The sequence below is a fragment of the Drosophila teissieri genome, chromosome 3L (genome assembly GCF_016746235.2).
Source record: "Drosophila teissieri strain GT53w chromosome 3L, Prin_Dtei_1.1, whole genome shotgun sequence".
In the NCBI taxonomy this organism is placed as follows: domain Eukaryota; kingdom Metazoa; phylum Arthropoda; class Insecta; order Diptera; family Drosophilidae; genus Drosophila; species Drosophila teissieri.
The window spans coordinates 4580771-4607984 of record NC_053031.1 but is presented as its reverse complement, the minus strand read 5'-3'; the positions used below and the strand labels follow the sequence as shown (position 1 = coordinate 4607984).

General features: G+C 46.0%; 4 protein-coding genes across 6 annotated transcripts; 2 read left to right on the top strand and 2 right to left on the bottom strand.

Moving 5' to 3' along the window:
* Positions 1-11: 11 nt before the first annotated feature.
* Positions 12-1067, bottom strand: LOC122617374 (splicing factor 3B subunit 6). Its single transcript, XM_043793218.1, has 3 exons — positions 859-1067; positions 664-782; positions 12-598 (listed from the first exon to the last, which is right to left on the bottom strand). Exons 1-3 carry the CDS (start codon positions 874-876, stop codon positions 370-372), a joined length of 366 nt encoding a protein of 121 aa, XP_043649153.1. The 5' UTR covers positions 877-1067; the 3' UTR covers positions 12-369.
* A 331-nt stretch (positions 1068-1398) lies between these two features.
* LOC122615639 (transportin-1-like) lies at positions 1399-6659 on the top strand. 2 transcript variants are annotated; one of them, XM_043790657.1, is made up of 10 exons: positions 1399-1555; positions 1969-2074; positions 2136-2807; positions 2879-3991; positions 4049-4219; positions 4286-4457; positions 4519-4614; positions 4940-5015; positions 5301-5475; positions 5534-6659. In XM_043790657.1, the coding sequence occupies exons 2-10, from the start codon at positions 1976-1978 to the stop codon at positions 5639-5641; spliced, it is 2682 nt and encodes an 893-aa protein (XP_043646592.1). In that variant the 5' UTR covers positions 1399-1555; positions 1969-1975; the 3' UTR covers positions 5642-6659. The 2 variants fall into 2 exon arrangements, with proteins under 2 accessions (XP_043646592.1, XP_043646593.1); XM_043790658.1 differs by having other exon boundaries at positions 1408-1555; positions 1972-2074.
* Positions 6660-8363: 1704 nt separating this feature from the next.
* LOC122615637 (transportin-1-like) lies at positions 8364-11766 on the top strand. 2 transcript variants are annotated; one of them, XM_043790656.1, is made up of 9 exons: positions 8364-8556; positions 8610-9278; positions 9337-10404; positions 10462-10632; positions 10690-10861; positions 10921-11016; positions 11089-11164; positions 11235-11409; positions 11496-11766. In XM_043790656.1, the coding sequence occupies exons 1-9, from the start codon at positions 8458-8460 to the stop codon at positions 11601-11603; spliced, it is 2634 nt and encodes an 877-aa protein (XP_043646591.1). In that variant the 5' UTR covers positions 8364-8457; the 3' UTR covers positions 11604-11766. The 2 variants fall into 2 exon arrangements, with proteins under 2 accessions (XP_043646591.1, XP_043646590.1); XM_043790655.1 differs by having other exon boundaries at positions 8607-9278.
* Positions 11767-11917: 151 nt separating this feature from the next.
* Positions 11918-26196, bottom strand: LOC122618643 (laminin subunit alpha). Its single transcript, XM_043795225.1, has 15 exons — positions 25784-26196; positions 25282-25428; positions 23173-23797; positions 22869-23078; positions 22396-22809; positions 22057-22329; positions 21138-21990; positions 20431-21082; positions 20088-20368; positions 19793-20021; positions 19266-19736; positions 17306-19203; positions 14052-17243; positions 13768-13982; positions 11918-13703 (listed from the first exon to the last, which is right to left on the bottom strand). Exons 1-15 carry the CDS (start codon positions 26003-26005, stop codon positions 12253-12255), a joined length of 11133 nt encoding a protein of 3710 aa, XP_043651160.1. The 5' UTR covers positions 26006-26196; the 3' UTR covers positions 11918-12252.
* Between the last annotated feature and the right edge of the window lie 1018 nt (positions 26197-27214).

The window sequence follows — 27214 nt, the reverse complement described above, 5'->3', positions numbered from 1 at the left end:
CAATCAAATGGTTCTAGTTTTTCAATTTTTTTTTATTTTTACTTTCACTTGCTTGTTATTTTGATGAGAGAGTGTCGTAATGTCGTCAAATGATTGCAAACAGCCGGAACCGGGCGCAAATGGCTGCGTTCCGCGATGTCCAGCCGTTTATATGATAGATGGAGTGATGGATGGATGATAATGATTAGATTCAAATGATACAAAATGCGAAAAAAAATCTACAAGTAGATAGCAAAAATTTGGTATACACATAAGTAGAGCAAGAAGTTCCCTAAAAAATGGAAAATGGTCGATGGAAGTGGGGCGTCATCTGGTGGGGCCCATGGTCTGTCTCTGCCCCATCCCCGCCTGCCGCACCAAGTGCTGGTTCTAAGGAGCCTCCGGTGTCTTCAGATTGTACTTGGCCTTAATGTTGTTCAGCTCCTCCTGCTTCTTGTCCATGTCCACGCGCTTGAAGGCCTTGTTGGATTGGTAGTAGAGCACCACCAGATAGCGATTGCAGACATTGAAACCGGATAAATGGTCGCAGGCGTTCTTGGCATCGAAAATGTCCTCGTAGACGACAAAGGCGGTGCCACGCGTTTCTGGCGTATTGCCTCTGTAAAGGACACGCAAATTTCTTTAAAGGATTCACGGCGAAAAAAACCCAGACAAATATCTTACACGCGTATCTGTCGAATGGCTCCAAATTTTCCGAATATGTCGTACATCTCGTCCGAGGTGATTTTGTACGGCAGATTCCGCACGTACAGCAACCGATTCACCTCTGGCGGCAGGCGGATCTGCAAAAGAAATTTGTATTTTCACTCCAGTTCAATCCATTTACTTTGTCTGTGAAGTCTCAGGTTTTCTTCTCACATGGTTGCGCTTGTTCATGTCCGGTCGCTTCGGATGTTAAGCTGCGACAAGGCGAGAAACTTTCACTCGGCCACGGGGAAAGCGTGTAGCGGCTTTGTCTGGCCCGGGATGAATGTCCTGAAGCGTGGTCCTTTGTTTAAAATTAATGACTCCACTGTCTGGCCTCAAACCCAAACAAAATTGACCAGGGTGGTGAATGCGGGCACTCTAAGTGGTGAAAGTGTTGCCGTATTTCGTGTGCGACCGTTCAGCAGCATCTAAAGATGGGATTTTTCCCGTTACATCGAAGCAGGTCTGGAATGCAAGATTTGCATTTAATATTTATTTTTGCATTTTACACTTCTTATATTTGGTTGTTCGGAAATGTTACTTTTTCACCAATTGTGCTTTTATATTTTATACATCCTAATTCTCATATTTAAACTGGTAATCTATATCGTCTAATTAATTGGCGCCCAAATCAAAATTGCGCATTAAACATTAATTAATAAATTGAATTTAATAAAATAAAATATAAAAGCCATGACGGCACGCTGCCATCTCTAAGAAAGAAATGGCATACTCCCTCGTCGCGCACGGTCACACTGCATACATCTAGCTAATTGTGCAAAGAAAAGGTGAAAAAAAGAGAAAATTTACGGGATATCTCAAGAAAATTCCAACTAAAATAGTTTTAAAGCACAGCCAACACCCATAGGTGAGTACGGGGTATGCGGACAATGCAGGACTTTTCTCGGAAAAGCGTTTTCAGCCTGCCGACCGATGTCACGAAATATGGCGGAGGAAGGCGAGTTCTATTCGTGTTTTTTTTGTCTGGGGTTGTGTGCAGACAATCGCACGTTATTCGCGGGGAAGGGCTTTCATCTCGCGCCTTCCGCCGTAAAACCATTAAGTGCCAAGGGAACATCGGACGGAAAACGAAAATTTCACAGCAGCAGATGCCTGTTTTGCGGGTGTGGGTGCCAAATGCTCTGGTGTGCGTGAGTGGCCTCGAGCAGAGTGTCTCTCTTGCTCTCTCTTTCTCCCCCATTTGCTACCCCTTGCGAGGCCATTAACCCTAATTCCGAATTAACTATTCAAACCTAAAACCAATCCGATCTTCACTTGCAGCAGCAAAATGACGTGGGCACCACAGGAAGAAGGTCTGCAGCAGATCATAGCGATCCTCAAGGAGTCGCAATCACCGGACACAGCCACTCAGATGGCCGTACAGATGGTAAGTAATAACTCCTACTAGCTACCCCGAACTGCATTTACATTACTACCCCTTTCAACAGAAACTGGAGGAATTCAACCGCTATCCAGACTTCAACAACTATCTGATCTATGTGCTGACCAAACTGAAGACAGAGGACGAACCCACGAGATCCCTCAGCGGTCTAATCCTTAAAAACAACATCCGCATGCACGGCACCACTCTGCAACCGGAGATTGTTGAGTATATCAAACACGAGTGCCTGCAGGCAGTGGGAGACTCATCGCCGCTCATCCGTGCCACCGTGGGCATCCTAATCACCACCATCGCCAGCAATGGCGGTCTGCACAACTGGCCGCAGCTGCTTCCATCTCTTTGCGAAATGCTCGACCACCAGGACTACAATGTGTGCGAGGGAGCCTTCAGTGCCCTGCAGAAAATTTGCGAGGATTCCGCCGAGATTTTAGACTCTGCAGCGCTCAACAGACCGCTGAACATAATGATTCCAAAATTCCTGGAGTACTTCAAGCACAACAGTCCAAAGATCCGCTCCCACGCCATTGCCTGCATCAACCAGTTCATCATAAACAGATCACAGGCCCTGATGCTAAACATAGACAGCTTCATTGAGAACCTCTTTCACCTGTCCTCAGATGAGGATCATGAGGTGCGAAAAAACGTGTGCCACGGATTGGTTATGCTGCTGGAGGTGCGAATGGACCGTCTGATGCCGCACATGTCCCAGATTATTGAGGTATATATTTAAAATTTATATTTTCATAATCGGGGGAATTTTTGTTAAAATTTCCTTTGTATCCATTTCAGTATATGCTGTTGCGCACCCAGGACACCGATGAGGGTGTGGCCCTGGAAGCATCCGAGTTCTGGCTATCCCTGGCCGAGCAAAGCATCTGCAAGGACGTGCTTGCCCCTTACCTATCTCAATTAGCCCCAGTTCTTGTGCGAGGCATGCGGTACTCAGAGGTCGACATAATTCTTCTCAAGGGAAACGTTGAAGAGGATGACATGGTGCCCGATCGAGAAGAGGATATCCGGCCGCGTTTCCACAAGTCCCGTGCACACACAATCAGGAGTACACAAGAGGGTGGAGCTGGAGCGGCAGGTGATGATGACGACGACGAATTTGAAGATGGAATGGACGACGATAGCTCGCTATCAGAATGGAACTTGCGCAAGTGCAGCGCAGCTGCTCTCGATGTATTGGCAAATGTTTTCCGTGAGGATTGTCTACCCGTCGTACTGCCCATCCTAAAGGAGACGTTATTCCACCAGGAATGGGTGATCAAAGAGAGTGGTGTGCTGGCCTTGGGAGCTATCGCCGAGGGCTGCATGCAGGGCATGATCCAACACCTGCCAGAGCTGATTCCCTACCTAATTAGCTGTCTGTCCGACAAGAAGGCACTGGTGCGCTCCATTACATGCTGGACGCTCTCGCGATACGCCAACTGGGTTGTCAACCAGCCGCACGACCAGTACTTGAAGCCGCTCATGGAAGAGCTGCTGAAGCGCATCCTGGACTCGAATAAGCGCGTTCAGGAAGCTGCATGCTCCGCCTTTGCCACTCTGGAGGAGGAGGCCTGCACGGAACTGGTGCCCTACCTGGAGTATATTCTAAAGACGCTCGTCTTTGCGTTCTCCAAGTACCAGCACAAGAATCTACTCATACTGTACGATGCCGTGGGTACTTTGGCAGACTCCGTCGGTCATCATCTGAATAAACCGCAATACATTGACATCCTAATGCCTCCGCTAATTGATAAGTGGAATCTGCTGAAGGACGACGACAAGGATCTGTTCCCTTTGTTGGAGTGCCTGTCGAGCATCGCCACTGCCTTGCAGTCCGGCTTTTTGCCCTACTGCGACCCGGTGTATCGCAGGTGCATCTCCCTCATTGAGCAAACTATCAACCAGGAAATGGTAATCAAACTGTTTTTTTAGTTTTTAATATTTATAATCAATTTAAATCGCCTAAAGCTGTGTAAACAAAACCAAACGTACGACCATCCCGACAAGGAGCGCATGATTGTCGCCCTAGATTTGCTGTCTGGCCTAGCCGAGGGTTTGGACCGACATATCGAGACACTGGTGGCCAACAGCAACATTATGCACCTACTCTATCAGTGCATGCAGGACGTTCTGCCCGAGGTATGTCTCCTTTAAAGCCATCTCTTCGAAATGAACCTTTGAATTTCTAAAAAAAATGCATTCCAGGTACGCCAATCTTCGTTTGCCCTGCTGGGTGATTTGACTAAAGCCTGTTTCCCCCACGTGCATCCGTTCATGGCTGAGTTCTTTCCCATCCTGGGACAAAACCTTAACCCGGACTTTATTTCGGTGTGCAATAATGCCACTTGGGCCATTGGCGAAATCTGCATGAAATTGGGTAAGTGGGCGAAGCTTATAAAAGGTAATATGGAAATTTAAATATATATTTTAATTTAAAGGTGAGGAGACTAAGCAGTACATACGCCTTGTACTCAGCGACCTTTTCATCATTATCAACCGTCCGAACACGCCCAAGACACTGCTGGAGAACACAGGTAATTCGTTTGGGCTGATTGAAATCTTTAGAATTTCCCGAGCTATCTATGAACTTATATGCGATCTGTTTGTATATATATTACTCTGAATGTATGCGTGTATGTGGATGTCTGGAACTTTGTTTCTCTTTTAATTTGTGTTACTTGTTGCATGAGCAGCAACGAAACGAAATCAAGCCTCATTCCCATACAACATGCATAGATATAGATAGACGAGAATCGCAATTGATAATAAATTCGAGTTAAGCAATTAATCGCAGCGAACTACGTATGATATTGATTTATTCAGTTGATTTATTTATACTTATTTCTTCTGTTCTTTTAGCAATAACAATCGGTCGTCTAGGTTATGTGTGCCCAGTTGAAGTGGCTCCTTATTTGCCCGAATTTGTACGACAGTGGTGTGTAACACGTTTTATATTTAAATAGCTTATTCTTTCCTTCTATTCTCTTATCTATCCTTCCCGTGCCATTACTCAAATTACGCTTAAACACTGAAACCTATAAGCACATCGATCTATTCCTTTCTTCCACAACTCACTAACAACATTAATTGAACACGTTTATCAACATCATTTAACTGGAAATTCAATTTGCTTTTAAACTTTCGTGTTTTGCCAAAGCCTGTTACTTTAGTTTACTGTACTATGAAAACAACATCTAAACACTTTCTCTGAAAAATGCAGGTGCACATCATTGCGGCACATACGAGACAATGATGAGAAGGACTCAGCCTTCCGTGGAATGTGTCATATGATCACGGTGAATCCAGCTGGCGTGGTCGCAGACTTCATATTCTTCTGCGATGCCATCGCCTCGTGGGTTAACCCACCGCAGGATCTGCATCAGATGATACAAAAGGTTAGTCTCTTACAACTGTTAGTCTCTTATTTATACTTATACTTATATGTCCTTCCAGATTCTGCACGGTTTTAAAACCCAAGTGGGCGAAGAAAACTGGCGTCGATTTGTGGAGCAATTCCCGCCAACACTGGCCGAGCGCCTGGCCACAATGTATAACATCTAAGGCTAGCCATGCCATAAAACACCCACCTTCACCCACTAGCGAGCCAAGCAGCAACTTCTTAACTAGACAATTATGTACAAGTATGCGTAATAAGCGTGTCGTCTTTATCTTTAGCCTCCTTAAGTTATCTGATTCGATGCAGTTCGAATTTTAAGTTAACATTGAAAATCTAAGCTTATAGAAACCGAAAAAAACAGCAAATCCACATAAAAGCAACTAGATTTAAAACCACAAACATATATCGAAAAATCTAATACAAAAGAATCACATATATTCGAAATCAAGCTAGAGGATCTTTGATCTGTAGAACCTCTTTAGGCACTCGTCTGTCCGCTTACAGCATATAAAATGCCATTCTAATGCAGACAACTCAGTAGGAACTACTAATAAATTATGTGTTCCGGCCGTACTTAACCGGAGACAGTGCTATAGCAGACATGCCCCAACCTCCAATACACTCAGCCCCAAAACCCAAACCGAAAATAGAGTTGAATATGTTAAACACACGGGTGTTTCTCATAGGTAATAGAAAAGCTAAAAAAGAAAGAAATCGTCGAAACTAAATGATATTGCGGGTTCTCGTCGCGGTAAATAATAGCTAACTAACTAAATGAAATCTTTGAAGGATGAAAGTGTTGGGACTCCTGTGAAATCTAAAGATCAGAAATGGCAAAATGGATTCAATGGCAGTGCAATGCATTCGAAAAGCTTCAGCTAAAGAAATTGTTACAAATCAAACAAAGACTGATGTTCAACTCCGTTCAAAAACCATAGAAAGCATTCATCAACAGCAGATTCGAATTTCCCAGCTGCATTCAACACTTTCATCCTCTATATAATAAAAAATGGAATCGAAAAAAATCGTCGCGTTTCGGGTTCTAACGGTTTCGCGTTCGCGTATTTTCGTCGCTCGTTCGTAATCGTAATCGTCGTTCGTGGTATCTCGTCGGGTAAACAAAGAAAAAAAAAATGGAAAAAAGGATATAATACAAGGATAACGATAATATTGCAACTGTTACTGATACAAATTTACTGATACACTTAATGATATTCATATGCTATACAAGATTAGGTGTTTTTTTACGCATTGTGAAAGCGAAAAGCAAAGCAAATAGGGAAAAATTATAAAATTGAGATTAGGATTTCGTTGAGTAATTTATTTATTTTCCATTAACTGAATACAAAAGCAACCATTGACTGATCACTTTTTAAAGTATTATTATATAATTTTTGTTTGTATAGGGACAAGTGTAATTAATGAACTATTATTATTTTCTTCAAACTTTTTTATATCATTTGTATAGGCTCGTGTTTTGCGTAAACTCTTTAATTTACGATCTTTGTACAGAACAAATTTTTTACAATTATATGATTAGGTGTAAAGTGTACTACTAAATGAAAACAAAAGTCTTTGAAATTGTCGCGGAACAACTAAAACATACGAAAAATAAAACTAGGGAAAACCAAACTCAGTCAAATACAAATAAATGGATGATTATGAAGCGGAAGAAAACTAAGTAAATCTAAGTAATAGTATTATGTAATTATGCAAACCGTGTTTACGTTTGTGTTTTTATTTCGTTTCGAAAATGGGGGAACGTGTGATAATAAAGTAACTTCGGGTCGTTCGTTCGCGTCGCGTTAAACTCAATCAATTTAAAAACTAACAATAAGGGACTTTCGCCCCCGAGTCCCAAATAATAATCGCAATACATGATAACTACAACTACGGTCTAACTAAAGCGGAAGCAAAGCAATTGCTAAAACTGAAACTAAACTAAACTAAAATGGAAAATCGTGATTTCGTTGTACCTTAATCCGGATTCATCGCGGAATCCGGTCGCGTTCGCGTGCGTTTGTATCTCTCTCGGGTGATCTTAGTGATTAGCGTTTAAGCAGGAAAAAATGAAAACAAAAAAAATGAATCAACACTACAACTACACACACAAAACATTGAACATATACACACCACACATATACAACCATATGAAATATATTTATAGATTTTATGCAGAATAGGTTTTTGTTCAAAATATTTTTTTTTTCATTACGATAGGGCAAACCAAAAAAAAAGTAGGGAACATCAAATAAACTAAATGTTAGGTCAAGCTAGGGCAAGAAACAAATTAAAACAGGAAATCAAAACTAATTTGTGCAGCATTAGAGAATTTGTATTTCATATTTATTTCATTATTATCGTGTGTATGCTATTAAAACGATGAAGAGAACATACCAACTGTTTTTAGTCCTTTACACAATTATGATATTTCCACTTCTGTTGTTTTCTATAAGTAAATCAGGACCAAACCTATTAAATATTGTTTTACACTTTTCGTTCAGCGAACATTCAACTCTGATAGGTTTATATCCCGTAATCCTTTAAGTTTAAAACCACTGTATAGGCTAAATCAAATGTTCTGCAAATGTCTAACGAAATTGAATATATATAACGCGCCTATATTCATCCATAACATACGCATATATATGAAATACATGCATGTATGTGTTATCCCTACATCAAAATACATGGATTAAAGATTATTCTTCTGGAGTTTATATATTTGTTTGACTTAAACTCCATTTCAAAATTCAGCTATCGAGATTTCTGTAAATGGAAAAGTATATATGAATAAATATGTATGTATAACATTACCATCAACATAAGGCTTTTCATGCGGCGGTTAGAAATGATCTGGAGGCAATATGAGTTGGCCAAGAACAGAGTGTCATTCTCTGTCACTCCAGTAGGCCCCTTTGGCACTTATTACCCCACATATATCACTCCAAACCCATATACCTCTCACATCAGCTGCAAAATGGCGTGGACACCACGGGATGAGGGTCTGCAGCAGCTCCTTCCGATACTCAAGGACTCGCAGTCTCCGGACACAGCCACGCAGCTAGCCGTGCAAGTGGTAAGTAACGAAGTCCCAACTGATCTAGCAATCTTCATCGGGTTCCGTAGAAGCTGGAAGAATTCAATTGCTACCCGGACTTCAACAACTATCTTGTCTATGTGCTCACGAAACTGAAGACGGAGGACGAGGCAACGCGCTCGATGAGCGGACTGATCCTCAAAAACAACATCCTTGAACAAAGCACAACCCTGCAGCCGGAGTTCGTGGAGTACATCAAACACGAGTGCCTGCAGGCAGTGGGTGACTCGTCGCCCCTCATCCGTTCCACCGTGGGCATCCTAATCACCACCATCGCCAGCAATGGCGGTCTGCACAACTGGCCGCAGCTGCTTCCATCTCTCTGCGAAATGCTCGACAACCAGGACTACAATGTGTGCGAGGGAGCCTTCAGTGCCCTGCAAAAAATTTGCGAGGATTTCGCCGAGATTTTGGACTCCGCCGCGCTCAACAGACCGCTGAACATAATGATTCCAAAGTTCCTGGAGTACTTCAAGCACAACAGTCCAAAGATCCGCTCCCACGCCATTGCCTGCATCAGCCAACTCATCATAAACAGATCTCCGGCCCTGCTGCTCAGCATAGACAGCCTCATTAGGAATCTCTTACACGTGTCCTCGGATGATGACCCCGTGGTTCGCAAGAACGTTTGCCACGCATTGGTGTGTCTGGTGCAGGTGCACTGTGACCACATGGTACCGCACATGTGGCAGATTGTTGGGGTATGAAGTTTTGACAGAATCGTATGGTTTAATGTAAAGTAAATACAAATCTCTTTAGAACATTTTGTTGTGCTCCCAGGACGCCGATAAGGACGTGGCTCTGCAGGCCACCGAGTTCTGGCTGTCATTGGGAATGCAGACAAACAGCAGGGATATGCTGGCTCCCATTTTATCCCAGTTAGTCTCAGTTCTTGTGCGTCGAATGCAATACACGGAAGTCGACATTACTCTTCTGAAGGCCAATGTAGATGAAGATGACGAGGAGCCTGATAGAGAGCAGGATATCAGCCCACGTTTCCACAAGTCCCGTGCACACTTAATTAATACTGAATTGGATGAAGACCCGGACGACGATAAATCGTTTTCGGATTGGAGCTTGCGCAAGTGCAGCGCTTCTTCCTTCGACATGGTGGCGAATATTTTCCGCGAGGATTGCTTACCCGTTGTGCTGCCCATCCTAAAGGAGACGCTATTCCACCAGGAATGGGTGATCAAAGAGAGTGGTGTGCTGGCCTTGGGAGCTATCGCCGAGGGCTGCATGCAGGGCATGATCCAACACCTGCCAGAGCTGATTCCCTACCTAATTAGCTGTCTGTCCGACAAGAAGGCACTGGTGCGCTCCATTACATGCTGGACGCTCTCGCGATACGCCAACTGGGTTGTCAACCAGCCGCACGACCAGTACTTGAAGCCGCTCATGGAAGAACTGCTGAAGCGCATCCTGGACTCGAATAAGCGCGTTCAGGAAGCTGCATGCTCCGCCTTTGCCACTCTGGAGGAGGAGGCCTGCACGGAACTGGTGCCCTACCTGGAGTATATTCTAAAGACGCTCGTCTTTGCGTTCTCCAAGTACCAGCACAAGAATCTACTCATACTGTACGATGCCGTGGGTACTTTGGCAGACTCCGTCGGTCATCATCTGAATAAACCGCAATACATTGACATCCTAATGCCTCCGCTAATTGATAAGTGGAATCTGCTGAAGGACGACGACAAGGATCTGTTCCCTTTGTTGGAGTGCCTGTCGAGCATCGCCACTGCCTTGCAGTCCGGCTTTTTGCCCTACTGCGACCCGGTGTATCGCAGGTGCATCTCCCTCATTGAGCAGACTATCAACCAGGAAATGGTAAGCCACTGGGTTTGCTTCAATGTATTTCTTGCTTTGAACTCAACTCCCTTCAAGCTGTGTGAACAAAACCAATCGCACGACTTTCCCGACAAGGAGCGCATGATAGCTGCCCTAGATCTGCTGTGTGCCCTAGCCGAGGGATTGGACCACCACATCGAGCCACTGGTGGCCAACAGCAATGTATTGCATCTACTCTCCCAGTGCGTGCAGGACGTTATGCCTACAGTATGTCTTATTTGATTTTGATCTATTACACATGGGGTTAATATGGGGTAATATTAGGTACGCCAATCTTCGTTTGCCCTGCTGGGTGATTTGAGCAAGTCCTGTTTTTCCCAGGTATATCCTTTCATCACCGAGTTTTTTTTGAGCTTGGTGCAAAACCTAAACCCTAACTTTATTGAGGTGTGCAACAATGCAACTTGGGCCATAGGGGAAATCTGCTTGAAATTGGGTAAGGGCTTGTACCCCTTCAGATGTAAGTTAATACATATTTTATATTTCGAACACAAGGTGAGGAAACCAAGCAGTACATACGCCTCGTGCTTAGCGACCTGCTGATCATTATCAACCGGCAGAATATGCCAAAAACTCTTCTGGAGAATGCGGGTAAGTATCTTTAAGTTCCCGATGGAGTCAAGCAACGTACCAATTCGCATATTTTGTACTCTTTGCTTAAAGCAATAACAATCGGTCGTCTAGGTTATGTGTGTCCAGATGAAGTGGCTCCCTATTTGCCCGAATTCGCACGGGAGTGGTATTTATACATTTTATACCCCAATAGCGAGTTCTTTTTCTGAAAATATGCTTTCTTCCAAAAAATGAAGGTGCACGTTGCTACGTCATATACAGGACAACAGCGAGAAGTATTCGTCCTTTATGGGAATGTGCCATATGATCAGGTTGAATCCAGAAGGCGTGGTGACCGACTTCATGTTCTTTTGCGATGCCGTTGCCTCGTGGGAGAATCCTCCACAGAATCTGCGACAGATGATTCAAAATGTGAGCTATTTCCTGAAATTACATACTTGTGTCCTTTAAAGTGTGAGTTTTTTCCGGAAATTAAATATTTCTGTATGTCATTCTAGATTCTCCAAGGCTTTAAGAACCAAACGGGTGAGGAGAATTGGCAAAGTTTCACGGATCAATTTCCACCACCTCTGACCTACCGGCTAAACTACCTGTACGACATATGAAACTTATTTTAACGGCCAGCGAATTTTCTAGAATCCGGTGCTTTATGTTAAACTGGCTTGAACCATTATTCTAAATTAATGTTGACATTGAGAGCTGAACTATAAGAAAACTAAGTAACAAAACCGCGGAAACGTGACGAAAAAAGTGGTTAGTAATTGAGAAATATTTATTACGATTTTTGCATATTTTAGAAAATGCTTTATGTAAATAAAATTGAAATGAATATACAAATATATGTTATAACTTTCAATGGTGGGTTTTATACCTAACCCATTCACATAAAAAACAATAACTTTAATTTCATTAAAATGGATATATTTATTGGTTTATTGAAATTACAAAAATTGAAGTTTCTCATAAGGAGTTTAAAAAGATTATATAAATGTAAATGTTTTCTTTAGAATTGGCACGCAATTTGGCTTATAGCTATTCAAATATATACGACTGTCATCTTTGCTGAAGATCTATTATTTGAAGACCTCATGACTTTTTTCATGACACGTCGATTTTGAAATTTGTTCGTTTGAAATTTGTTCGTTCGTTGTCCTTTGAGTAGCAGTGGTCGGCAAAAGTGGATTTTTCCTGGCAGTTTTTCGTAGTCATGGTCAAAATAAATCATAGATCCTTAAATCGTTCCGAAGATCTTCATTAGTTGAGGGGACAATAGCCCTGCCAAATATCGCCAACAACCATGTTCGGCGTGATGTTGATCATCCTTTGGTTAACCTCCACCTTGCTGATACAGCCCTTAAAGGACTTCTTTGTCTTGATGCCCGGCGCCCTTTGGAAGGCCACATGTCCGCCAAAGAAGAGCGGACGATTAGTCCTGGTGATCACTGATCCTTCATTGCCCACGCCGGGATTGGAGCTTATAAAGTCCACGGCTATGTTGATCACAAACTTGGATTTGATGGCCTGGACATTGCGCGTCTTGCCATCGCAGAAGCTTTCGTTGTTGGGCAGCTTATAGTTGGTGGACACAATGTTCTTCAGATCGGTCTTCACGGTGAAGTGCAGGGTGTTGTCTACCAGCTCGAGAATGGCATAGGAGTTCTTGCCGTGCACAGAGAAGAGCAATCCGTTGGGATCCCTCGGTCGGAAATCAAAGCTGATTTTCATCTCAGTGCCAACATCGAAGTGATCAAAGATCTTAACAAACGCCTTCTGGTTGTTGAAGAACAAACCGCGTTCCACCTGCTCGGAGCACGGAACCACACCAAACTCCTCTGGTGGCGTTTCCAGATCCATAGCGTCGAACTTGATGTTCTTGAGGCAGCCGTTAAAGAACGGCACTTCAGTTTTGAAATCGGTTAGGTTCTTAACCTCCGACTCCAGGAACTTGTTAACGCCACCCAGATAGATGGGCAACTCGACATTCAGTACCGGAGCAGATCTTTCCGCATTCAGATCCTCGGATCCCGGCTGCTCCAACTTGTCGATGAGCAGGGTAACCTTGCGTTGCGTACGCAGCACCTCCACGGTGTGCCAGGTGCCATCGTTTAGCTCCGCTTCGCTGGTAATCTTGGCCTGCAGCTGTGCACCCACCCGTATCTCGTATGTCACCCGACCATCCAGAAGATACACGGCTATGAAGTCATCGCGTTGCTTACTTCCGGCATAGATGAGCAAGCCGTTGGGTCGCTCCGTACGGAAGGAGATGCCAATGTCATGGTGACGGCGTACCTTAACCGGCAGTGAATTAATCTGTAGGCGCTGCTCCCGTAGTCCATAGAATCGGTATCCCGCCTCTGCAAAACCAACATCGAAATTGGGTTGCTCCGGCAACTTGCAGCGCTCATCGCTGGGAAGATTCAGCTTGGCTGGTGGCCGGGTTGTTAGGGTCCTTTGCGGTGTTTTCGCCTCGATCTCCTTGTCTTCATCAACGATTATCGGGGATGGGGTCGTAGTAGTCGTCGTTGTTGAAGTTGTGCTCGTAGTTGTTGTGGTAGTTGTCGTGGTGGTCGTAGTAGGCGTTGTGGGTGGTAATGTGGTTTCTATGTCTGGCTTAAGTGGGGGCAGTGTGTCAGCGTTTGACCACGGAGACTCCACCTCGTTGTCTCCACTCGGATAATAGCTGGGCACCAAACTTGGTTCGTAGGCTGTAAGCAAATATATAAGTTTATAAATCCGCTCTCAGGGTATAGCTAAATCCGGACAGCTCACCTAGTACATGGGGTGGACAACCGTTGATGTTGCCATTCTTCTTCTCAGCACTGTTGGCAAAGTTAATGATCTCCTCGTTCACGGTTACATCACTGATGCAACCGACAAAGTAGGCCAAAGAGGCCAATGCGTTCCTGGGTGTTCGATAGTTGTCCGGCAAGCCAGCGAAGAAGATGTCACCACCCTCCAGGATTAGCGGCTGTGGAGAACCAAGTCTATGGGGAGGAAAACAAGTAGATTAGCATGGGAACCCAACACAAAAAAAACAATCTGGTAATACCCACCTTTTGTTGTCCACATCATCGACCGAGAGACGCAGTTCGCCTTGAGTGTGCTGCACTGTAACCACATGATCTTCGCCGTCGTTCAGAATACGATCGTCGATGACCAACTGACTGCCCATGCTGTTGAGCTTGAGCAAACCATCTTGCAGGCTGAGGCCAATGGTGGAACTCTGGTCATGATTGGCGGCATAGAAGAGTACGCCATTCGGTTGTGTGGTCTTAAAGTGCAAAACGACATGCAGACTGTTATCTGAGGTAACGTTGTTCATCCTCAGGAATCCGTACTCATGCGGCGCATATGCCACCACAGTAGAGAACTTCGCCGAGCAACCTTCCTCAACTCCGCCGCCTGTTACGTATTCTGTAAGGTCCACAACTCCCTGATTGATCACCACATTATCGATGCAGCCATCAAAGTTGGGTTGCAAACTGATCGAGGTATTCAGACGTCTTGGATGACCACCGAAATACAGTCTCCTCAGCTTGGGTAACTCCAAGTCCGCTTGTAATGGAGCATTAGTCCGGGAAATCACTATATCGTCGACCTTAAGAAGGCCGTTTCGATTTTCCCGTTCCGCCTGGACCTTGTGCCATTGGTTGTCATTGTAGCGATCCTGGCTGCCGGATTGAACGCCTCCACCTTCACCCAAACTAATGTTGAAGAAAATAGCTCCGTCAATCATCTCAATGCTCATGTAGTGCTTATCCCTTCCGTAGAAGAACAGCAGTCCATTGGAAGTGTCCTTGTCCGCCTTGAAGCTGAACTGGATGCTGGAGCGGCTCTTCAGGTTTGATGTGGCATTCAGTTGGACGTATCCATTACCCTTGAAGCGGAGTCCAGTTACCGGCTTCTTCTTCTCGAGCAGCACATCCCGTTCCCGGGCTCCCTGCTCGTTATCATCGCCATAAACAAAGTTCCACAATCCCACGCTTTCGTCGCCAATCTTTAGATCCTCAATGTCGCCGGAGAAAGAGTTAGTGGTCAAGTCTACCGGCGCATTGAAGTCCGAAATGCCAGGATACCCGCCCACAAATAGGCGACTGTTCTTATCGACGTGGAGGATATTCTGAGATCCTTCAAGATAGCCAGACTTGCTGTGCTCAACCACATCACCGTTGGGCAATTCCTCTCTAATTGTGAGCTTGGCATTCGGACCCATACGATCCACAACAGCCTGATACCAGCGGCCATCTGCCACGTACTTATCGCTGGTGATGCGTTCCGGACCATTGCCCAAATCTATAGTGAGAATGGGATAGCCATTCACAATCTCAACGGCCACGAAGTCATTGTTCTTCTGGGCGGTCTTGTTGTCATTGCCCAGATATAAGAGGAACCCGGATGGCTCGGTGGTGCGGAAGTAGGTCGATAGATTGGTGCGAGTGGCCAGCAGCTTGGTCTTTTCTGGTGTCTTCAGTTCCAGGATCGTGCTTGGCTTGAAATTAACGCCCACCTTGATGCTGTTGGCCAACTGGCGAGCGGCCTCCACTTGGGCCTTCAAATTCTCAATTTCCTGGCCCAACTGCCGGCTCTGAGTGCCCACTCGGTGCTGCTGTTCCTCGATATCCTCTGCCAGTTCGTTTAGCTTCGAAACGGATCCTTCAACGTCATCCAACTGTTTGTTAGCTTGAGAAACGTCCTTGTTGGTCAGATCCAAATCTCTATTGATGCCATGCGCCTTCTCGAGTTCCTTTGGCGTTTGGACACTCACTGGTTCCAGTATCTCTAGTACGTTCTTTAGGATTTCCAGGGCATCACTGGCATTGGCATTCGAGTTCTTCCACATATCCCTCTGAGACTCAGCTGGCAGTTGATCAATCAGAATGTCAATATCCGCCAACTGGTTCTTGGTGGCAGTGTTCACATCTGAGATTTTCTGCACCTTGCCAGCCGACGCGTTCAGACGGGGCTCTAGGTCATCTTGTACTTTCTGCAGAGACTGGCGGGCTTTCTGGAGAAGATTAGTTGAATCGGTGTCGGCAAGATGAGCTCTTTCTTCAATGCCATCTGTCTTATCGGTGGCATTTCCGGCTGCAGAAATTGCATCCTGGCTGAATTTCTGGGCAGCTTCAACGGCCTCAACGATTCCCGAGTAGGCAGTGGCGGCCTTAATGGCCGGCTCCGCACTGGCGGTCATATCCGTGTATTGTGCAGCCAGATCCTGTGCCTTGACAGCCAATTCGGCCGCCTTCTGTTCGGCCTGATCGGTCAGGGCATCCGCCTCCTTGTGCTGCTCCTCTCTCACGGGTAGTTCATCGTCCACATGTTTGTTGACCGTGATGAGCTCAGTGAGAGCATCTCTCAAGTTATCCAACTTCTGGTTGATTTGACTGAGGGTCAGATCGCCATTGATGAGGAAATTGCCAGCATCATTGATGTTCTTCTCGGCCTGGGACTTTTGCTCCGAAACGGTGTCGAATTTGGAGTTGTTAAAGGCCTTCTGGTTGGCCACATTCCTGCGCTCGACGTCGGCGGACTTGGCGTGGGAATCCTCGCTCCAGTTGAAAAGATCCTCCAGATGGTCACTAAATTCTCCGATATCATTCTTGAGGACATTTAGGCTCTTGTTTTGCTCCTTTATGGGCAGAACGAGGGTGTTCACTTCCTCATAGAGTTTCCTCGCCTTTTTCAGGACTTGTTCATTGGGTGTAAGCTCAATACTGGTTCCGTTGATTTGTCCCAAAATGTGTTGGGCTTGCTCCAGAGCAGCATCAATCTTCGTGCTTGCTGCCGCCTCGAGATTCTTGGAAAGAGCTTCTACCGAAGCGATGGCCTCCTTGGCCTGGCCGGCACTCTTGACCGCCTCGAGATAAGCCACTGTTATGTTACCCAAAGTGGTGCTCGATCGCTCATGGATATCCAAGGCGGTGGCAAGGGTCTGGTTGACCTGTTTGGCATAGGACTTGGCATCTGATTCCAATTCGCTGTTGGCCTTTTTGGATGGATTCAGGTCCACGCTGTTGGGATCCAGTAGCTTAACCTTGGGCTCCAATTCATCGGCCAGCTGGTCGTAGTGATTCAATTTTTGACTGGTGAAGAAGGCCAGGGTTACACTGTTGAAATCCTCTAGGACACTATCGATCTGATAGCGCATTCGATCAGTGACATCCAACAGGGCGTGGTGACAGTTGTTGCACTCCTGACAGCCCTCATCCTTGATCAGTACCCATCGATTCGGGCAAGCGTCGCATCTGGAATGGAAAATGTCGTTTTAGTGCACTCAACATTTGGAAAGAATACACGTGATAGTTACCTATCTCCAATTACTCCAGGCAGACACTGGCACTTGCCGGTGTTGGGATTGCAACCGAATCCTCGAGAGTATCCCTGATTGCAATTGCACGGCGTGCACCCGTCCTGTTCGTATTTCCAATGGTCTACGGCGCACCGATCGCATTGCCGTCCAGTCACTCCCGACTTGCAGGCACAGTGACCTGTGTGGGGGTCACACTGCGTCGAATTGGAGGCAGCACCGCAGTCGCAGGCTCGGCAGCCAACACCCGACTCAAATCCATAGTGATCCGGCTTGCAGCGATCGCAACGCTCGCCAATGACGTTCTCGTGACAAGTGCAGACGCCCACAAAGGGATCGCACTCCTGGGTGCCCAGGTCATCGCAGTCACAGCTCTGGCAGTTCTTTAGCTTGATAGCATCGCCGTAGAAGCCAGGTGCACACAGATTACAGGCAGCTCCGAAGGTGTTATTCAAGCAGCGAAGACATTCACCGGTCCTGGTGTCGCAAGATCCCTGATCCTCCGGATTAATGTTGCCGGAACACTCGCACGGCTTGCACACCTCTCCCAAGTTCTCTGGCTGTCCGTAGAAACCACTGGCGCAAGATTCGCAACGTGGGCCGGTGTATCCTGGTTTGCACTCACAATGGATTTGATCTCCGCTCTCGGAGATTTCGCAACTGGTGGCAAAGTTGTTCGAGTCAAATGGCAGTGGGCAAGCGCAGATCATACAATCTCCGGGCGTTCCATTCGTGGCGTTTCCATAGTAGCCGGACACACACTCCTCACAGTGATCACCCTTAGTTCCATGCTGGCACTTCGAACAGATTCCGGTAGCGCAATCGCAGGTCTCCGAATGTCCATTGCACTCGCAGGGAATGCAGTAACCACCATAGGGTCCACTGGGATCTCGATAGTAGCCCGGGGCGCAGTCCTCGCACGAGAGTCCGGCGTAACCAGGTGGGCAGGAGCAACGCTCCACGGCCAGGAATTGGTTTAAGCTAGTGCCTTCTTCATCCTCATCGGCTAGGGTTAGATACACATCGGCCAAGTGGGTCACCAAGGTCTGTTCCCAATAGTTGGCTCTGATGAAGATCATTTTTAGATCCCGCAGAACCATCATGAAATCAGCTCGGGAAACTGGTTTTCCGGAAACGGTTTGGAAATTCGATTCCACTATATTGACGCGGTTTGTGAATGGTTCATTTCTGTTGGGCTGCTCATAACTTGTATGCACCAGGACATTGTGTTCACTGAACAAAATGACATCCGGAGCCACAATGTATTTGCCGTCAAAGCCAGAAGTGAAGTGTAAAGTATAAGCCAAATCTCCGCCATAAGCAGTGATGTGATTATTCTGGTTAAGCAGACGGTCCAGGACTCCAAAGTACGCCGGTCTTTCATCGGCGACCTCTCGTGAAGTAAAATCTGCCTTCATCGTGGTCTCATTTACAAGAAGTTCATCCGTCACGGGCCAGATCTCAAACTTGATGCTCTCCTCGCGGAATTCGGGAGTACTGATGAGGATATCCTTAAGCATGCTCACATTGTAAACTCGGAGATAAGCACTGTCGCACCGTGAAGACTTGCCAAAGCAGAAGCAGGTGGTGCAACCCTCCGGATTCGACTCCTGCAGATTGTACGTTCCATCGTCACACTGGTCACAATCCCTTCCAACCACATTCTTCTTGCAAAAGCATTCGCCATCGACCTTGTCGCACACCTCCAGTTCGGTGCCTGGCTTGTGGCAACTGCACTGCTCGCAGTGCGGGAAGTTAAAGTATCCATTGGTGCATACATCACAGGCCCTGCCCTCTATATTTTCGCGGCAACTGCAGGTTCCATTGAATAGATCGCACTGGGAGTTCCCATTGGCAACGCCCATGGGGTTGCATGCACACTCTTCGCAGCCAATGACCTGGTGATCAATGAAATGAGATATTGAGCATCTACCGTGAAAGGCAAGTCACAAAGGCTTACCTGATGGAATCCGTAAGTGTTGGGGGCGCACTTCTCGCACAGATCTCCAATGACATTGGGTGGGCACATGCACTCTCCGGTGGAGGGCTCGCACATGGCGCTATTGGGACACTTGCATGGCTTGCAGTCGGGGAATCCGTAGTATCGGCTGCGGCAGGCTCCGCACGTTCTCTCAATCACATTCGGCTTGCACTGACACTGGCCACCGAACGGATGACACTCGAAGCTCGTGGAACCGGCGTAGTCGCAATTGCAGGGCAATGCTCCACTATTGTAGTCGGCGGTTAGAGAGAAAACGGATTTCTTACAGAAGTCACTGGCATTGTGAGTGATGTGGAAGTGGTCGTGGCCGCAGTTCTGAATGAACTCTTTGGTCTGGTCAAAGGTCTCCTCCACTAGTAGATCATCATTGTACTGCGTCAGAGGCACCACCACCAGGTAGTCGAGCCAAACGCTCTGGGATCGATCGGTCTAAAACAAATTGGTGGTTTTATAACCGTTTAGTTTGGATATCACAATGGACTTACTGTAATCGTGAACTTAAACTCGTCGTCAATCTCAAACGAACCCTCGCCGGCGGGGCGAATCACACCGCGGCATCCGGAACTCGAAGGGCAGTGCTGAATGTCGAACTTGCCATCATACTGATTCTTGCCCGCAGTCAAGGTGTAGTACACCTGGTATTTGGGATGGCTCGGTTGGTAGTACTTTACGAGGATCACAAATAGATTCGGTTTCGTCGCATCAACCTTTGACCTGGAAGTGGTTGTTAGGGTTATGTTCTTTATAATATAATATAATATTTAGAAATGACAAACTCACTCAATCACGATGGTTCCTTCATTAAGATTGTCTAAGTGAACCAGCTTAACACGTTCATCGAGTGAGGCATATGGCGGTTTGTTGGTGGCAATGCGGTCCTCATGATCAGTTTCGAACTCGATCTTCTTGGAATCGGGAACGGAGCGGAACTTCGGAGTGGCGCATTGCTGATCATGGATCACACAGACGGGACTAGGGTTGATGTAGTCAATTGACCATTGCTCGACTGGAATGGCGGTCACCGAGATAATCGGGAAACGGGAACCATCGTCGATGTCAGCCTGAAAAATGTGGGAATATGATTAATATGTTTCGAGTAGCTCGATTTATATTTAGAACTCACAGAGATGATGACTGGCTGCAAGTCGTCCTTGTTAATGTAAAAGGACTTCTCCATACCATCCTCGTTGACTGATGTTCGGCAAACAGTGGAGTACAAGCACGGATACAACAGCACGGATGTCTCGGAATCTGGACTATCTTTCAGTTTTAAGTTGATGTAGTAACTGTCGGGGTAGTTCCTATCGCTGATATAGTCAATCACGAAGATATATTTGCCACTACGTGGCACATCCACGATGTAATGCAGCTCCTTTTGGGATCCGCTCAGTACGGGAATATCGCCAACATGGCTTACAATCTGAAGGTGCTCCGGATCAGTGTACACCTCCACGGGATTAGTCGGCTTGGAGTTCTCTCCGATGACGAATGGAGTTGCTGCTGGTGAGAACACCTCCACAGAGGCGTACTTGTAGTGACGGCACAGCTCCATGTTGCCCAGTTCACAGGGATTCGAGATGTGGCGTGTTAGAATTCCGGCTTCGTAGTAAGCAGCTGGTAGGAGGACAAAGTAATCGAGCATCACATTCTTGTTGGCCTTGGTGGTAAAGACATAACGACCCGGATCCAGAACAATGGCTGAGGGTTTCACTCCAAAGGGCCCCGCAACAGTTACAAACTGAGGTTCCAATGTGGGTTGCAGTAGTACCTTTACGCTGTGAAATCGGAACACTTAAGATCATCCTCTAGCAAAACCGTACAAATACTTACTGCTGATCCACCTCCAAAGGATTGTCCGAGGTGACCGAAATAGTGGCAGTGATATTCTCGGCATTAGGATTCACGTATCGAAGCACAATCCGGTACAGAGATGACTTAAAGACATTGACTTCGTTGCGCACATCGTTCTGAATGGCGTTGAACACCACATAGCCCTTGCTGCTAAATCCGGGGAATGCCGCCTCATCGTAATCATATCGCACCTGAGTGCTCGATGGGAGTGTTCCATCCTCGTATTCGTACTGGAACTGGTGCAGCGTTGGGAAGAAGTGGGTGGTCAGAGGCTGGGTACATGCCAGACCCGTAATCCTAGGATGACACTTGCACTGGCCGCTGACCTTGTCGCAAACACTTTGCCACGAGCCGCCCACATCGCAACTGCAATCCTTGCAGCCAAACAGCGAGGCACTGTCCAGATCGAAGGTTCCATCCCGACACTCCTGGCAGCGCCTGCCCTGAGTATGCGGCTTGCAGGGACACTGTCCGGACTTGGAGGTACACGTGTCCAGGGCGGAAATAGTGCCATCCGTCCAACAATCGCAAATCTCACATCCCTCGGTATTGCTGATGTTCAGGTTCCAGTACAATGGCTTGCACTCATTGCAGATCCTGCCCGTCACTCGCTCCTTGCACTTGCACAGCTCACCCACGGGCACCGATCCGCATCCGGCGAACTTATCGATCACTCCCGCAGGATCACAGTTGCAGTCCTCGCAGCTGGGGAAGTTGTAGAAGCCCTCCTTACACGAATCACACTGACGTCCGTCGAAGTTCGGCTGACACAGACACTGTCCATCCGCATTACAGGACACTCCCTGAGACCCATAAGAGTCACAGTGACAGGCTGCAGATCAAAAGAATTAGAAAGTTCTTATAACTGAAATGTATCTGATGGCTTGGGGATACATACGTAGACAATCGGGATAGCTGTAGTATCCGGCAGTACAGAGCGTGCACTGTTTTCCGGCAAAGTTGTTGAGGCAGTTACATTTGCCGGTGTTGTCGCAGGTGATCGCCGAACTACCAGTGCTGGAGCAGTTGCAGGGCTTGCAGTCCGGATAGTTGTAGAATCCTGGCAAGCACTGATCGCATCTGGGACCTCCAAAACCCTCACGGCAGATGCACTGGCCGGACTGCTTGTTGCAGATTTCGGACTCTGTGCCCTGGTTGTCGCAGTCGCAGTCTGTCAAGGACAATTGGAATCCGCATCAGTAAGTTTGGCATTTTGAAAATATTATAAATGTCTTACATGAGCAAGTGGGGTAGTTGAAGTATCCGTGCTTGCAGCGCTCGCAGTTGTCGCCTCCGAAATTGGTCAAACACTTGCACTCTCCAGTGGTCACGTTGCAGTCGTTGGTAATCGAGCCGATCTTGTTGCACTCGCAGGCCTTGCACTCGGGGAATCCGTAGTATCCCTCGGCACACTGCTTACAGTAGGCGCCCGCAAAGTTGATCTTGCACGGGCACTGCTGTCCGCTTTCCGCCTCGCAGTGGTAGCCGTTGGTTCCATTCAGGTTACACTCGCACTCCCGGCAATTGGGGTAACCGTAGTATCCGTAGGCGCAGGAGTCGCAGCTGGGCGGCTGGAAGGCAGCACGGCACTCACAGTTTCCGGTCTCTTCCTCGCAGTGTCCGGTGGAGTAGAAGTAGTCGCATTCGCAGGCTAAATGGTTAGGAGAATGATGGTATTACGGATTTATTTCAAGTATAACTAGTTCTTACGGCTGCAGACATCGGTCTCGTTCCAGTGCTTGCCCTTGGGTCTATAGTATTTGGGTTTGCACTTGTTGCAGTTAATTCCCACCGTGTTGTGCTGACAGTTCTGGCAAACACCACCGCCATCGTAGTGTCCGTGAATGTCCAGGGACAGTCCTTTGCGGTTCACTTCCTCATCGTACTTGCACTCGGTGCTGTGGCCATGACAGTTGCAGGCTAGAAATCAAATCAGGAAATTAAAATAAGCTGCCGAAGTTTTTCTTTGTCCGTCCAATGGAGTTGTCCGTTTGGGGGAAACCAGAATACTTACGTTCGCAGTTGAACGGCCGGGCATTGGTGTTTTGGCGCCACTTTTTCTGCTCGAATCCTGGACAGCACTCGTTACACTGGATGCCGCATGTGTGATGTTGGCAACGGCAAGCGAGAATGCGGACTGGACTCTTTGGATCCTTGACGTCACAGGTGTCCGCGTGTCCGTTGCACATACACCTTCCTCCGATCGAGATGTCCTTGATCGAGTAGAAGTAGCGACGCGTCACCGTGGGATCTTGTCGAGCCACAGACATCAGATGTCCCAGCAGATTCTTGGTTCGAAGCAGACGAATCCTGACGTTAGTGGCACGAGTCCATTCCTGCAGCACCGTTGAGTTGAAGTAGTTGGTGGAGCTGGGTCGCTCATTGAGCAGCATCACGGGAATCTCGCCGTTCTCCAGCGGCACAATCTTTGAGTACTCAGTGGTGCAGATGACGTCGTCGTCGCGGGTAATTGGCTTGTAGGTGTCCTTGCCAAAGTACGTTTCACAATCGGCGGGGGTATCGGAAAAGTGCTGCCAAGGTGTCCAGGTCTTGCCATAATCAGTGGACTTCTCCAGCGTCCAGAGACCCGGACGAGGGGAGTTGCCCATGCGGATGAACAAATAGGCCACATGGAATTCCTGAAAAATGCGAACAATTTAGAAATCAGGAAAGCAACAAGTATGCCAACACCAAAACTTTTAATTATGAAATACACTATATGTTACATGCAATTATTATTCGTTTCATGTGATATCGAATAATAATCTAATCAGTAATGTCAACTATGACCCCAAATATGCTATAGATAAGATTCACTTATGTAAAATTGGTCTATATCTTTCTATACCCCTTTTCTTACTTTTAAGTCTCTCTCAAGACACAAAATTCATTTTGCACAAGCAAATTCATTGAAATTTATTAGCCGAGTGTACACATAACGTATATATGTATGTACTACATGTCAGCACAGACAAATATGAGACAAACACATGAGATCACAGTGGGGAAATTAACTCCAAATGTTCTGCAGTAGAACCGGCGACCATCTTCGTTTATTTTTATTTTCTTGGGCTGTGTTTGCTTTTTAATTTGGCTTCAATTGAAAGCGAACTGAAAGATACACAGATCCACATATATACAACGATACAGCCATGCGTTAATATCTTTGTACACAGGCGCACATGTGAAATACTGTTTGGTTTCCGAGATTTGTTTGCTTTTCTGTGTTTTCATTAGTTTTACCCATGTGGAAGTTCATGATTTTGAAGCATAAACAAAAACCCCGATGTACATAATTCGGCAAAAATATATCTCACAAATTTTGCATGTGAATTGCTAGAATTCGTAGTGCTGAGGAGTCTATATATAAACCAGAGTATCATATTCAGTTGCATTCTGTGAATTAAGAAAAGTGCAACTGAGGAATTAAAACGAATGAGATCATGCTGAGCTCTTGAAATCTTAGCGCAATTATTCTCAAAAATTAACTCGGGAACCTCGTGGATTATTCGTTTCCGTTGCAAGTGAGATAAGAACGTAGGCGAGATCGAGGCCCAACTTTTTATAGAACCCACTTGAACGCAAACTGATGATAAGGCTGTAGTTTCTTGCGACTTGGGCTCATTATCAGCCTGCTCCCAATTCATATGTGTCGCATGCTGGTGCCTCAAGAAACATTATGCCTTTATCGCTAAAAAACCATACAGAAATCCGAATGAACCCCTCGAAAAAGTCAACGCTCCGAGTCGGTTTCTAAGCAGCTTGTAAGCCGAGAGCTCCCATTCAAGAGTGTGTGCATGTATGTATGTTCGTACATATCACTGTATGTATATGTATGTATATTTTATATGTAGGAGCTGCTGACATACTGATAACCCACAACTCCAAAGTCTTCCCCTTTGCCAACAACAAATACTCGAGCTCAGCAACATTTTTTTCGTTCAGTTTTTTGCTGTCTCGACGTCGACGAAATGAAAACCCATTAAAATTGTTTTCAAATTTAACGATCCGATCCCATCGAGCCGCTCGAACCCGAAAACGAGTTGCATCCATCGAACGTCTCCCTCCTATGCGTTTCTTAGGCCGGATACCTTTGGTATCTTTTATGTTCTCTGCTGCTTACCTGTTCGAAGTTGATGGTCAAATTGACTTCATTGAATTTCATGCCCCTGGACAACGGAGGACTCTGCCACCAGGCCTCGGTGCCATCGATCGCGTTCTCTGGCGGATGATTCCTCTCCGGCACCGAGGGATCGCAGTAATCGCAAACCTACAAAAAAACAAAAAGACACAGAACACATGTTAGAAAAAGTAAATGGAATCCAAATCGAGTCCAGAGTATTTTTAGAGCCCAATTCGAATGTTCAACACATGTGGGGGACGTCCAAATGCAGTGCACACTTGAAATATAAAGCATGGATTTTCCAACTATATAATACTTTTACGAAATTCTTAATAAGGTTGGAAAACGAATATAATCGATTATAATAATTAAATGGCCTAAGACAGCTTTAATTTAATTTTCGACATGAACTATTTTTTTTCAGTGTAAAATTAAAGATTATCTCATGATGTGTGTATACTGAAAAGATTTTTGGGCGTTGCTGAAAGTCGATTATAGTTACCTGTCCCTGGATAACCGAGTAGTCGATATGATCGTGTTCCGTATTGGCTCCCACGAGCTTGCAGTAGAGCTCGGGTCCATCCGTATCCTGGCCACACGTAGCTGTGGCATAAATCTTCCTTCCCGTGGCCAAATTGAAATATGGCGGCGTTAGCTCCGCCTGGCAATATGAGATGGCCAGGATCACCAGCAGAGCCCCAATGGAGGCCACTCCGTGCCCCATTGTGCCGAGAGTTCAAGCACCCGCGCTGCGATAATGACAGTCCTTTCTCCACGGACCACTTCCGGTTCTATCTCTTTCTTTCCCGGTTCACTCTTATGTACTTCACTTTCTTATCTGCTGTATGCTGTATTTCACTTTCTTCACTGTTCCTTTCGTATTCCTTTTTGGGGAGCTCATCCAACCGCACTGGATGGCTCTTCTCGAGCAACTGATGGAACCGCAGCGAGAAGTTTTCCTCGAGACCCCGAAATATTTGATTTTGATAGTCGGCCGATCGGCTCTTTTCGTATGCCTTCGGCTGTCCTCGTCGTTTTCATTCTATACAGCTGAGAGAACATACTAGTAGTCTCTCATGATATATTTACATCCCCTTATCCGGCTTTTCTCAAAGTGTTTTCTTCTCCGGCTTGGTCGAAAATCTGGAGCCGGAGTGAAAGATACGGAATATCGCCTTCTGACTTATCTTGTTATATAACCATTAAAAACATATGTAATTGTATTTCATTTGTTCATCATATAGGAATTCTTTTTGTGCTCATGACCTAGGATGATACGAAAGCTATCTCCAGATTGTTAGCTTACTTGTAAATAACCCAAGTTACTTAAGAGCAAGATTATTTTGTCATTTTAATGATATTTGGTGCTTTTTCTATAATCCCGCCGTCTAAACTGTAATATTTCTCTGGAAACACGTTATTAAGATTCATATACATCCCCGGAACGTTTTAGTGAATGGATGTCCTTTGATTTGTATATATGTAGTTAAATATCGTTTAAGAATTCCATATAATGAATGATAATTCCTATTACCAATGTGTTGCTTGGTAGGTGTTCCTCTCATATTACTTGGGAGCCCATCTAACCCGAAGAGCTTGTTGTGAGCAACTGATTAAACTGCAGCGAGAAGTTTTCCCGAGTCCCCAAAAGTTTAGAGGTTCGTAGCCGCTCGATCGGCTGTCGATTGGGGTCTCTCGTCTTTGGTACTTTTGTGTCGCAGAGAGCGGTTCTCTCTCCGTCTCTCCGACTTTCCGATTTTGTTTTGCTCTGAAGGTATAAACAAACTCATTTCCAGCTGTTTGTTGTTTTTCTCATTCGCCGGCCGGTTTGGAATCGGAACAAAACAAAACAAAACGGAAAACCGGTTCGTTGGCATCGGGGAACGTTGTGGAATGGATCAACGCCTTCCGTAAACGAAAATTGACTTTAGCA

Excerpts from the sequence above, each read along its gene's own strand:
- LOC122615639 (XM_043790657.1), top strand. The coding sequence starts at position 1,976 with ATGACGTGGGCACCACAGGAAGAAGGTCTGCAGCAGATCATAGCGATC. Across the intron at positions 4,220-4,285 it reads TGCAGGACGTTCTGCCCGAG|GTACGCCAATCTTCGTTTGC; the intron begins GTATGTCTCCTT and ends AATGCATTCCAG. Across the intron at positions 4,458-4,518 it reads CGAAATCTGCATGAAATTGG|GTGAGGAGACTAAGCAGTAC; the intron begins GTAAGTGGGCGA and ends TTTAATTTAAAG.
- LOC122617374 (XM_043793218.1), bottom strand. Across the intron at positions 599-663 it reads GCCATTCGACAGATACGCGT|AGGCAATACGCCAGAAACGC; the intron begins GTAAGATATTTG and ends TGTCCTTTACAG.
- LOC122618643 (XM_043795225.1), bottom strand. The coding sequence starts at position 26,005 with ATGGGGCACGGAGTGGCCTCCATTGGGGCTCTGCTGGTGATCCTGGCC. Across the intron at positions 22,330-22,395 it reads CAACTACCCCACTTGCTCAT|ACTGCGACTGCGACAACCAG; the intron begins GTAAGACATTTA and ends TGTCCTTGACAG. Across the intron at positions 17,244-17,305 it reads CCTGGAGTAATTGGAGATAG|ATGCGACGCTTGCCCGAATC; the intron begins GTAACTATCACG and ends TTTCCATTCCAG.
- LOC122615637 (XM_043790655.1), top strand. The coding sequence starts at position 8,458 with ATGGCGTGGACACCACGGGATGAGGGTCTGCAGCAGCTCCTTCCGATA. Across the intron at positions 11,017-11,088 it reads AACTCTTCTGGAGAATGCGG|CAATAACAATCGGTCGTCTA; the intron begins GTAAGTATCTTT and ends CTTTGCTTAAAG. Across the intron at positions 11,165-11,234 it reads CCCGAATTCGCACGGGAGTG|GTGCACGTTGCTACGTCATA; the intron begins GTATTTATACAT and ends CAAAAAATGAAG.